Source organism: Pipistrellus kuhlii, unplaced genomic scaffold (genome assembly GCF_014108245.1).
Source record: "Pipistrellus kuhlii isolate mPipKuh1 unplaced genomic scaffold, mPipKuh1.p scaffold_m20_p_2, whole genome shotgun sequence".
NCBI lineage: Eukaryota > Metazoa > Chordata > Mammalia > Chiroptera > Vespertilionidae > Pipistrellus > Pipistrellus kuhlii.
In genome coordinates, this window is record NW_023425515.1 from 168,356,871 (window position 1) to 168,368,423 (window position 11,553).

At 55.3% G+C, this 11,553-nt stretch overlaps 2 protein-coding genes across 6 annotated transcripts in view; one reads left to right on the top strand and one right to left on the bottom strand.

Moving 5' to 3' along the window:
* The window catches only part of SZT2 (SZT2 subunit of KICSTOR complex), a 50,270-nt gene extending 43,671 nt beyond the window's left edge, over positions 1-6,599 (top strand). For 3 of the 5 annotated variants that reach the window (XM_036446987.2, XM_036446989.2, XM_036446988.2), the window contains 7 exons: positions 2,873-3,086; positions 3,475-3,628; positions 3,774-3,896; positions 3,997-4,402; positions 4,506-4,622; positions 5,608-5,676; positions 5,796-6,599. In XM_036446987.2, the coding sequence (XP_036302880.1) occupies positions 2,873-3,086; positions 3,475-3,628; positions 3,774-3,896; positions 3,997-4,402; positions 4,506-4,622; positions 5,608-5,676; positions 5,796-5,939 (1,227 nt within the window). In that variant the 3' untranslated portion in view covers positions 5,940-6,599. Of the gene's footprint in view, positions 1-846; positions 1,787-2,872; positions 3,087-3,474; positions 3,629-3,773; positions 3,897-3,996; positions 4,403-4,505; positions 4,623-5,607; positions 5,677-5,772 lie in introns of those variants that run through there. The other 2 variants (XM_036446991.2, XM_036446994.2) reach the window with 2 other exon arrangements.
* A 3-nt stretch (positions 6,600-6,602) lies between these two features.
* On the bottom strand, positions 6,603-9,418 carry HYI (hydroxypyruvate isomerase (putative)). Its single transcript, XM_036447000.2, has 8 exons — positions 9,125-9,418; positions 8,943-9,054; positions 7,774-7,888; positions 7,491-7,569; positions 7,360-7,409; positions 7,194-7,263; positions 6,883-7,017; positions 6,603-6,760 (listed from the first exon to the last, which is right to left on the bottom strand). Exons 1-8 carry the CDS (start codon positions 9,321-9,323, stop codon positions 6,687-6,689), a joined length of 834 nt encoding a protein of 277 aa, XP_036302893.1. The 5' UTR covers positions 9,324-9,418; the 3' UTR covers positions 6,603-6,686.
* Positions 9,419-11,553: the final 2,135 nt, after the last annotated feature.

Sequence of the window (11,553 nt, forward strand, 5' to 3'; positions counted from 1 at the left end):
CTGGCACTGTGTCGATCCACAACCATAGATGGTTGGTGCAGACATTTGAGCATAGTGGCTAATCTGACACATGAGTAGGTCGGTGCCATGGCCAATCCTGGCCTAATCTAGAGCTGGCAATAGCCTTTGCATTGCATAGAGTCACTAACACTTAGAATGTGGGCTAGAGTTCCCACCCACACAGCATACCGCCAGTTATTTATTCAGGCCTGTCTGTCTGCCTCAAGGCAGGGCCTCTGCACCCCATGAGCACCAAGCGCCAGGAGTGCTGTGGAGTGAGAGGTTCGAGTGAGGTCAGGGCCCTGAAGCCCTCTGCGCTTCCAAGATTCAGCTTCGTCAGGTTGCCCCATGTCATGCGAAGGCCCAGGCCTTCCTCGTGTCTCCCATTTGGTTTCCGAGAGATTAGGATCTGCCTGGGCCTGGTCTGTCGCCTTCCAGCACAGACAACTCCTGTCTGGAGAGCTATCAGCCCATAGGTGGTTATCTTTGACTTGCTGTGGATACCTAGGCCAGTCATCACAGGAAAATGTGATCAGGAGAGCTTGGTGACTGCGGGAACCTCCTGGAGCCTGAGTGGGCAGAATGGAACTGTGGGCCGCAGGGACTTTCACCTGGGCTGCTGTATTGATGGGAAGGACCCCTCCCCGCCCCCCACCCTCCGTTACTCTCAAACTTTCTGACGTCCTGGCTTCCCTGCTCCCTGATCTCTATCCCGCTTGGCTCTCTGCCTCTCCATATCTAATCGCTAAACCTACTTGGTTTCTAAATTGCTTTATTATTGTTATTGTTTATTAACTGCTTAGTATATATACTACAGTGAAGGGGAGTTTTATTTCTCCGGTACAGATCAGGAAACTGGGGCTGATGGAGGTTCATTAACTTGCCCCAGGGCACAGAGCTAGCTGGGGGCAGTACCGACTCTGAGGCTCCTCCCTGGCTGTGGAAGTTTTTCACACTGCCTCTAACTTTAGGGAGACCTTTACTTCATCTCCACGGTAGATAGGAAACTGAGGCAGGTAACGTGGCTTACCCAGCATTGTGCGCTACTCTGCTCCTAGGCTATTGCTTCTTCTACAGTCATTTTTCCTTTCCTATTGACTCCCATGCCCAGGGCCCCCAAGGAAGTGCTCATGTAGATTCTGCCATTCCGGCACCATCGATCCAGTTGTTAGCACTTTAACTAATGGTGATTTCCACCAAGAGATCGGCTCAGTGTCTCTGCCACCCTTTACTCACTCATTCACAGATCAATTAGATCTAACTTGGCAGGATGTCCAAGACATAGCTTTAGCAAAGAGAAGTTAGCCAGGCTTCAGGATCAGGGAGGGCAGTTTTCAGGCAGAGAAAAAAGAGAGAATGTGATGTACTTGTGAAGAATGAGTATTTTGATGGGAAAATAAAGCTGGAGAGATGGGAAAGAGACAGCAAAAACTTTCTAATAGTAAATCATTACCCACCTGGCCTACCCTGACCACCTTGTTTAAAATGGCAACTGCTTTACTTCTTGTTTTCCATAACACCATCTTCTAACCTCCTGTGCACTCATTTCTCTAAAGTTTATTGTATTATCTCCCACCACTCAATGTAAGCTTCTTGAGGGCTTGGGTTTGTTGCCCAATGTATCCCCAGCACCTAGAATGGTACCAGGTAGGCACTCAGCAAGAATTTGTTGTATCAGTGAATCTGTGCGAGACTTTAGCAGACTCTGGGCTTCAGAATAAAAAGTCCCATCTCTCAAAAAAGTCAGTTTCATATAAACAGGGTTACAATGCTATCTAATAAAGAGTGAATATGCTAATTGACTCATGCTCTCACAAAGATGGCAGCATCCACAGCCAATAAGGGAATATGCTAATTGGCTCTCACACCCTCAAGATGGCAGCACCCACAGCCACAAGGTGGCGGCGCCCAGTCTCAGCCCCAATGGGGTGGCAGGCATGCGGCAAGTCCAGGCCCGCACCTAGGCGGGTCTGGCTACTCCGTGCACCTGCCTCCAAAGTTCCCCAGTCCCCTTAGCCTCCTGCTGCCCAGGGCCAGTCTGAGGTGTAGGCAAGCCACTGATGGTGGCTGCCCAGCCACCCAAGGCCAGCCTGAGGTGCAGGAAAGCCTCAGATGGCAGCTGCCCAGCCACCCAGGGCCACCTGAAGCTCAGATAACCAGGGCCTGCTTGCACTGGTGGCAGTGGCAGCAGCAGAGGTGTGATGGGACATTGTCTTCTGATTGCCAGGTCACCTCCTGCCCCTGAGGGCTCCTGGACTGTGAGAGGGGGCAGGCTGGGCTGAGGGGACCATGAGTTTTCATGCACCGGGCCTCTATCCTATATATAATAAACTGGTAATATGCAAATTGGCCCTTACATCACAAGATGGCTGCCCTCAATCATCACAAGATAGACAGCAGGGGAGGGCAGTTGGGGGCTACCAGTCCTGCAGGGGAAGGCAGTTGGGGTGATCAGGCTGTCAGGGGAGCAGTTAGATGTCAACCAGGCTGGCGGGGGAGTGGTTAGGTGGCAATCAGGCTGGCAGGGGAGCAGTTAGGAAGGCTATCAGGCTGGTAGGCAGAGTGGTTAAGGGCAGTCAGGCAGTCAGCCAGGCAGGTGAGTGACTAGGAGCCAGCAGTCCTGGATTGTGAGTATGTCTGACTAACCCCGAGGGGTCCCAGATTGGAGAGGGTGCAGGCTAGGCTGAGGGACCCCCCCTCTCACCCCAGGCCTCTAGTATAGTGTGAAAGATAACATAACGAGGAACGTGTCCCTGAGCTGTTCGGGCAGTAGGGGGAGTCCTGAGCTGTCTTCTCCCATGCAAAAGGAGGAAATGGGATTGTGCTGGGCAGCCTGTGCTACCGTTTCCTCACCCAGCCTGTGCCTCCGCAGCTGTCCATGCTGTTCACCGAGGAGTGCGACAAGGTGCGGGACCTGATGCACGTGCACTCGTTCAGCTATGACTTCCACCTGCGCCTCGTGCACCAGCATGTGGTGGGCACCCACCTGGTGCTGCGGCACGGCTACCACCTCACCACCTTCCTGAGGCACTTCCTGGCCCACCACCCTGATGGGCCCCACTTTGGTCGCAATCACATTTACCAAGGTTGGTTGGTGCCCACAGACAAGCCAGTGAAACTGAAGAAGAACAGGCCACAAGGTGTGGGCCAATGGGGCCACTTCCTAGGGCCACACTTTGTCTTTCTATCCCATGTTGTTAGTTGCCTCGTATCCTTGGACCCTGCCCCCTCGTCTCTGTCTTAACTTCTTCATAGTCTGTTTCATATCAAAGTTTAGACCCTATGTTGTATACTCTCCCCTGCCTGTCCTGAGCCACTTTGTCCCACCTCGAGGTTCTACGGGACCTTAGGAGCTCTCCACAAAAGCAGGGCCAGTCTGCTTGTCAATCAGAGCCTTAGGACCTCCTAATCCCCCAGCCCATCAGATCAGGGCGTCTATCCCAAGCTCACTGTCTCCTGTCACTTGCCCCTTAGGGACCCTGGAGCTTCCCACACCGCTCATTGCTGCCCACCAGCTGTACAACTACGTGGCTGACCACGCCAGCTCCTACCACATGAAGCCACTGCGAATGGCTCGGCCAGGGGGCCCAGAGCATAATGAATATGCCCTGGTGTCGGCCTGGCACAGGTACGGAGGACAGGGGACACCAGCATGTTCCCTGGTGGAGCTGCAGGCAGGACCATTCTTACCATTGGGAGGCCTATGTGTTGGGCAGACAGGGTGAGGCTGGCTTCATTAGGACCTCGGGCTGACATCTCATCCCCACCCGCAGCTCCGGCTCCTACCTGGACTCTGAGGGACTTCGTCACCAGGACGACTTTGATGTGTCCCTGCTTGTCTGTCACTGCGCTGCACCCTTCGAGGAGCAAGGAGAGGCCGAGCGGCATGTTCTGCGGTCAGCAGATGCCCACCTTGAATGTGCCCATTGTCCTGCCTGCCCCCTGTCCTTGCCGTTTCCTGCTGTAACCACCACTCTTGCCCCCTCCCCATTCCAGGCTGCAGTTCTTCGTGGTGCTCACCAGCCAACGAGAGCTCTTCCCCAGACTAACTGCTGACTTGCGCAGGTTCCGGAAGCCACCCAGACTCCCCCCTGAGCCAGAGGCTCCTGGGAGCTCTGCTGGGAGCCCTAGGGAGGCCTCGGGGGGTGGTCTGGGGCCTGGCCCAGCGCCTCAGTTCCCCCCGCTGGCCGCAGAGGTGGGCGTGGCACGGGCGCGGCTGGCTCAGCTGGTCCGCCTGGCGGGAGGACACTGCCGCAGGGACACCCTCTGGAAGCGCCTCTTCTTGCTGGAGCCGCCGGGGCCCGATCGGCTGCGGCTCGGGGGGCGCTTGGCCCTGGCGGAGCTGGAGGAGCTCCTGGAGGCGGTCCACGCCAAGTCCATCGCAGACATTGACCCCCAGCTGGTAAGGAACTGTGGGTTCCGGAGGGGAGGGGATGGGTGTTAGGGTTCCGTGGGCAGCCAGGGTGGCTCTGGGACAGTAGGTCCAGGCCTGTGGACCTCCCCAGGACTGCTTCCTGTCCATGACGGTCTCCTGGTACCAGAGCCTGATCAAGGTTCTCCTGAGCCGCTTTCCCCAGAGCTGCCGCCACTTCCAGAGCCCAGACCTGGGAACTCAGTACCTGGTAAGTCTCCTTGACCTGCCTCAAAAACACAACCCTTCCTTGGCTAGAGATCCCGATGGCCAAGTTCTGGAACCTCATCGGTGGTTGGTCTTGGAGGCTGCAGTCCCAGAAAGGACCTCTCAGGCTTTAAGCCTTCTTATTCCCCCAAAGTGTGGCCCTCACACCACAGCACCAGCACCACCTGGGAGCTTGCCAACATGCACGTGGGCCCCACTTCAGACCCGGCTGCCTTTCAGCCAGATCCCCATGTAACTGCGTGCACTGAAGCTGGAAGCACTGCCAGGAAGGACAGGTGGAGAGAAGAGCTGTGGTGATAGGCACACGCCGGGGGGAGTAAAAGGTTAGCGATGAGTCCGTGAGAGCAGTGGTCCAGGAAAGGACACTGAAGAGAAGACTCCACAAGGAGAAGTAGGAGTTGGTTTGCGGTGATGGTCCTGCAGCCTGGTCCCTGTGGGGAAGATTAGTTCCAAGGTGTTCTGAAGGGACATCGGGGTTTGGCACTCAGGAGATCTGGGCAGCATCTGTATGGACAGGGGTCCCTGCAGCCCTGGGAGTGGGAGAGATTGCTCAGGGACAGGCAGACAGGAGGGGACAGTCCAGGGAGGTCAGAAATACAAAACCTGGGATAGCACAGGAGGCAAGGAGGGGGCTGTCAAGGGCAGAGAACTCCCCTTGGCTGTGGGCTGCGGTGCCAGCTCTGTGCAGGGCCTCAGACAGATGACTTCCGGAACCTCCCAGCCAAGCCCCCTCCCCTTCACTAAGATGAGGCTGGACAGGCTGACCAGGGGCCAGTGAAGTTGAGGACAGATTCCGTTTAAAGAGGAGGTTCTAGGTGACTGTGCAGTGAGTGCAGGTGGGTTTGGGTGTGATGATGGAAGCAGCCCTTCAGACTAGTCCCACCACTTCCAGGAGGCCCTCAGGAGGGTCTGTGCTTCCTCAGGTGAGACAACCCTCACTCCCCATCTCATCTTGTCTTCTGCTGCAGGTTGTGTTAAATCAGAAGTTCACTGACTGTTTTGTGCTAGTGTTTCTGGATTCCCACTTGGGAAAGACGGTGAGAACAGGGGGTGTGGGACTCTGTGTCAGCCTGGTGGGAAGCTGTACTCGAGCCTGCTGAGGTTGGGAGGCCTACCTGCTCTTCTCTCACTAGTGGACCCCCACTCTGTTCCCCAGTCTCTGACAGTGGTTTTCCGTGAGCCCTTCCCAGTACAGCCCCAGGACAGCGAGAGCCCCCCTGCCCAGCTGGTCTCCACCTACCATCACCTCGAGTCTGTCATCAACACAGCCTGTTTCACCCTCTGGACCCGCCTCCTCTGAGGAATGGACGGCTGAATGTCACCGTTCCTCGAATCATGCTCTGTAAGATTACTCACTTGGAGTAGGACTGGCCAGCCCTCTGTGCCCCAGCACAAACCTGGACACTGCGGGACGCCAGCAGCTTTGTGCATCTCTCTGAGGGTCTGTAGCCCGGCCTGGCCGCAGGGACTGCCCTCCCTAAACACTCACGCTGCTGACCAGCCAGGGCTCCAGCAGGCCAGCTCACCTCCTGAAGCTCCCATCTCTCAGGCCCCCGGGCCTTTCCTGCTCACTGCTGGAATCCAGGAATTCTTCACACCAGGTGGCAAGCTCTCACCCGAGGGCTCCTCTGCCTGAATCCAGCCTCCAGGATTGAGCTCTCTGGCCCTCACTACCCGCTGAGACATCACTGGTGGGCATTGCCGTTGAGATAAGACACCTGGGCTCCAATCCCAGCTCTGACTCTGAAGCACCTGTGAGCCTGAGCAAGTCCCTTTGCTTGCGGCCCCTGGAGTCTCATCTGTACGTGAGGAGGTGGACTCAAAGGTCTCTCTCCTCCACGGCAACACTGCGGACTGGGGGACTCCGGCGTGAGCTGTGTCCCTTCCCAACAGGAGGGAAGCGATCAGAGAAAGCAAAGGGTTAGACACTGTGTGTCTCCAATAACATACATGTATGAAATGCTCAGCAAGTGGTCTTTAATTCCAGAGGATACTCAGGATGCTCAGTTCGCTGTCCCAGAGGGGCGTGTGGGTGGACTGCGGGACCTCACTGGCCAGCCCGGGAGATGCCCCGCCTATCCCAGTAGGATCGTAGCCAACTCAGGCCCTCCACTGTGTCTCCTGAGGGGAGAAGGAGGCAGCAGCATCTCAAACCATGAGGAGGAGAACAGCTCCTGCCCAATACCCGTCCCTCGGTTCTCCCGCGCCCCGGGCCAAGCCTGGAGCCTCAGCCTGCCCCTCACCTTGAGGCTGGTACTCGCAGCCGACGAAGCCTTTGCAGGCTTCGTCTTCCAGCAGTTGGAACAGATAGGGGAAGTTCAACTCTCCAGGGCTGCCAGGGTCCCCCCGGCCCGGGACCTGTGCCACCTGCACATGCCCTGGGGACAGACAGGGGCAGATACACACACACGTACACACACCTGCTCAGGCCTGAAGGACAGGTGTGTGTACGTGGGGGGGGGGGGGGGGAGGGAAAGTAGGGAGAGCTTGGAAGAGTGGGGGGAGGATGAAGCAGCACAGCAGATGAGGAAGGAGCAAAGAGAGGGACCCTCACCAACGATGGGCAGGAACTCCCGGATGTTTCCTGTCAGATTCCCATCCATGATCTGCCAGTGGAATATGTCCTGGGCAGAGATCACTCCAGTCAGAAATGCCTCAGGCCCACCATGCTTCCCAGCTGGAGAGCAGGGCCCTCAGAAGCACTCCTTTTCTTCACGTACCATTTGTAGCTGGAGGTTGGGCCTTCCCACCTTCTGTAAGATGGCTGCCGCTGGAGAGACACGGGAGGGGGGCGTGAGCCAAGGAGGGCACAGGAATCGGACAGGAGGCGGCACAGGGCTGGGGCTCCTACCCTGCTGGGGCGAGTCCAGGAAGTACTGGGGGTCGGTGATGCGGGTGTTAATGGGCTCCAGCAGTCCCACGAGGTTCTCCTAGCACCGTGTTGGACCTGTAAGTAGAGCTCTTCCACCCCCGTTCGGCCTCTGTCTGTCACTGATCAAGCCCCTCCTCAGTTGCTCTGCCTCCGGCCAGTGCCCAGCCTTATGCCTGGCTACTCTGCACTGTGCACCCCCTTCCCTGCACACTCTGACACATTCCTATAAGCATGTGTGTCTGTGTTTTCACTGTCACCTCACCCGAGCCAAAACGTCAGCTGCGTGCCTCAGGTTCTCCAGAAAAACTGTCTCCATTTCACCCCTGACTGCGGCTCGATCAGCACCCCGGGGCACTCGGCCGGCCATCAGGTGAATCCTGCGGGGGAAATGGGACTGGAAGGGGCTGTGGAGTCCACCTCAGAGCAGGGCCTTAACTCCCTCTGCTCCTCTTCCAGCTGCCCTCCCGCCATGCCAGCCCTCCCATCCTCCAAAGGCCTCTGGTCCAGACCTCTTGGCCCTGGTGCTCAGGCCTTAGACACACCTGTGTCCACTTTTGGCCAAGCCTTTCCCCCTCAATCCCCCTGAGGGTCTTCCTGCCGCAGAGTCCAGTCCTCACTTAGCCCCTCCTGTACTTTCAACCTTCCCAGTGGCCCTTCTCAGCCTTTAAACACGTTTAAGTCTCACTTTTTTGACATTTTGACCCAAACCCTTCTTGAGAATTCCATGCTGCTTGTCTCTATTTCCTGAATGCTGCTGCTTCTCATCTGATTTCTGACCCCACCCCACCCAATTATGGCCCCTTATTGCCAGTTCTTTCTCAGCCTATTTAGAGCCGCAGGATTTGACATTTATTTGATCCGCCCCGCTTTGAGCCTTCCAACCTCCCACTACCACCTGATCTTTCTCGGTCACTTCCAACCTCAACAAGCTACCTCTCCAGCCTCTTGAACTTTGCTGAACACACCAGGCCGCCTCTTGCCTCCGGCCACAGCATCCCTGCCTGCAATGCTCCTTCCATCGAGCAAATGGCCACTCCTTAAGCCCCAGTTCAGCATCAGTACCTGTAGGAGGCCGCCTCTGATCCCAGACAGGTGCCTACTCTGCTCCCACTGCCCCGCCTCCGTGAATTGACCCGTTCTCCAACGGACCCCTCCTCCATTTTCTGTTTACTCTGCTATCTCCCAGGTCAGACTGAGCTCCCAGCATGGGATCCCAGCAGGAGGGAGGCATGAAAGAGTTGCCAACTGAGAATGACACACAACAAATATGAAAGGCAATTTACAAAGCACCGGGACCGCAGGGTGTAGGAGCGCCAGCGCGCTCCGACTTCTGAGCCTCTCAAAGCCTGGAGATGTCACCCACCCCCAGCCCCTTCCCCCAAACACGTGCGGCGGGGTCGTGGGTCAGAGGGGAAGAGAAAGGGCAGGTACCTGGGACAGCCCAGGGCCTTGGCGTACAGCACCGCCTGCTCCAGCCCCTCTCGGAAGGCCGCCTGCCTCCCGGGGACGGCCCCCAGCCCCATCTCCCCCTCCTCTCGGTCTCCTGCGGAGAGAACGGAGCTCAGCGCCCGCCCAGGCGCGGGCCCCCCTCCCGGGCCCGGGCCGCCGCGCACCCGGAGGCGTGTTGATCAGCACCAGCTGCAGCCCCGCGTCCTGCGCCGCGCGCGCCAGCGCCTCGGGCGGCTCCGCGTACGGCCAGGCGACCTCGGCGGCCTCGAAGCCTGAGCTGCCCGCCGCCCGCAGCCGCGCGGGGAGGCCGGGGAGCTCGGGGAACAGCCAGGACACATTGGCCGAGAAGCGGAGCGGAGCCATGGCCGGCGCGGGGCGCGGGGCGCGGGGCAGAGTCCGCCGGGCCGGAAGGCGGAAGCGGGTGGGGCGCCCGAGAGGGGCGTCCGGAGCTCGCGGAGGTGCAGTGTCCCGGCCGGCCGCTAGGGGGCGCGCTGCAGCCGCGAGTCAGGGCCGTGAGCCCTGTGGGTGGTGTCAGGTAAGAGAAGCAACGTGTTGTAAAAATCGTGGGCATTCCAGAAAAGTGACATGTTTCAAAATAAGAGAAAGGGAAGCGCAGGGAGAGGAAAGAGGGCCGCGCAGCCAGGACGCAGGCAGAGAGAAGGTGGGGAGCCCGGGTGGCCCTTTGTCTGAGGTCGCGGCGGCAAGTAAGAAGCCAGCCTGCCTCCAAGGCCATTACAATGAAGGAATGAGACTTGAGCAAACACTTAGCAGTATTTTTCCTCATTGTGGAAATGGCATCTGTTCATTACAGACCATTTGAAAGCTTATAACCAAGTAAAGAACATTTAAACCACTAGTTATCACACCAATCACCCATTAACTTTCCCTTACAGATGAAAAAAATGAAAGTGCAGTTTCTTCCTTAGGAAATTTTAGTCATACTTCATATATGGTTTTATAGTCTGCTTTTCATTTATTATTATTATTATTATTATTATTATTATTATTATTATTTTAAATCCTCACCAGAAGTAAGGATATTTTTTCCATTGATTTTCAGAGAATGGAAGGCATCAATGTGAGGGAGACACATCAATTGGTTGCCTCCCACACGTGCCCCAACTGGGAGTAGGGATCAAACCTGCAACCCAGGTAGGTGCCCTTAACTGGGAATCAAACTGAGACCCTTCCAGGTGCAGGCTGAGGCTCTAACCACTGAGCATGCCGGCCAGGGTGTCATTTAATATTATTTTGTGAGCATTTGAACAGGCTCCTCTAGAGGGATATAAGGCACCGCCAAGTCCTTTGAGTTTCTAGCTTTTGCTGGTAGTACTCAATGCCATAAAATAAAATTCATCTTAGTAAATTTGAAGAATAACTGGCTATATTAAACAATTCATGGACCAGGCAACATCTCATCTAGCAAGGAGAGATATCCAGAAGAATTACACAAAATGAAAGACTTTCTTAGAAAGGAGGGTGGGGCAAAAAGTGTTGACCCTGAGAAAAATATACTTGCCAAAAAGGACTCATCAGAATTGGGCTCAAATTCATAACCCGAGTCCAACAGGCACTGCTTCTACTGCATTTCAGGGAAAGTCACACCCCACTGCCCATCACTGGTTGACTCTCACCTGAGTCAACCTTCACAAAGGAGCTTCTAGGATCAAACTCAACGAATAGAACTGAGATTTTCCCCATCCAATCTTTACTAACCAATTAGAGGGGCTCCATCCTATCCAATCAAGACAGCACTCTTAGGACCAATCAAACTGTGATGATTTGGAGTCCTCATTTTCATGAGAAGAGCCAATCCCGGACTGAAATGGGAACTCTTGATAATCCAGTTTCCTCCTGTCTCCACTGAGCACACTACCAGTTCCCACTGGAGACTACGCCTTCCCCTGCTGAAATGCAACCCCAGAACTGTAGCACCAAGGCAGCCTCACAGTCATGCTGTTTCATGACTGAGCTGTCACCGAGTTCTTTCACAATTGAGCTGTTTTCATTGACTAAAGCCTCTCCCATCACCACACCCCATATTGGAAACTCCTGTTGGCGTCGATGACAACCTTCTGTTGACGAAAGTCATTAGCAAAGAAAAACGAAAGTTTACTGGAGGAAAGCACAAGTTCAGGGTAACCATGAATTACTGGCTGGGTTTGTTGCTGGGCTAGAAGAAAATCTTCCTCCTTCCTGGGTAGAAGATACAGCTTCCTCTTGGAGACACAGGTATGTCTTTTCCTGTTTGGGATAACTGCTGAGGAGTGGTAGGGGTGAGAGCCTCCTCTCAACACAAATTTTAGCTGAAGTTTTATTCATTTTTATGCTTGTGTTCTTCAATGTTCTTCAAAAGCATTGCATTAGCTGCCCATTGTTCCACGCCTGGACAGCCCAGAGGTTATACTACTCTGTTGATGGACATTAGGGTTTTTCTATGTGTGTGTACACACTGTAAAAGCACTTTAATGCATCTCTCAATCCCATCTCTGAATTGTTCTCTTGGTTCCTTGTGTACAGATGCTCATTACAGTGTTTGGCTGCCCAAAGTACTTTAAAGTTGTGTGTCACATGAAGTTGTTTAGGTCAACCA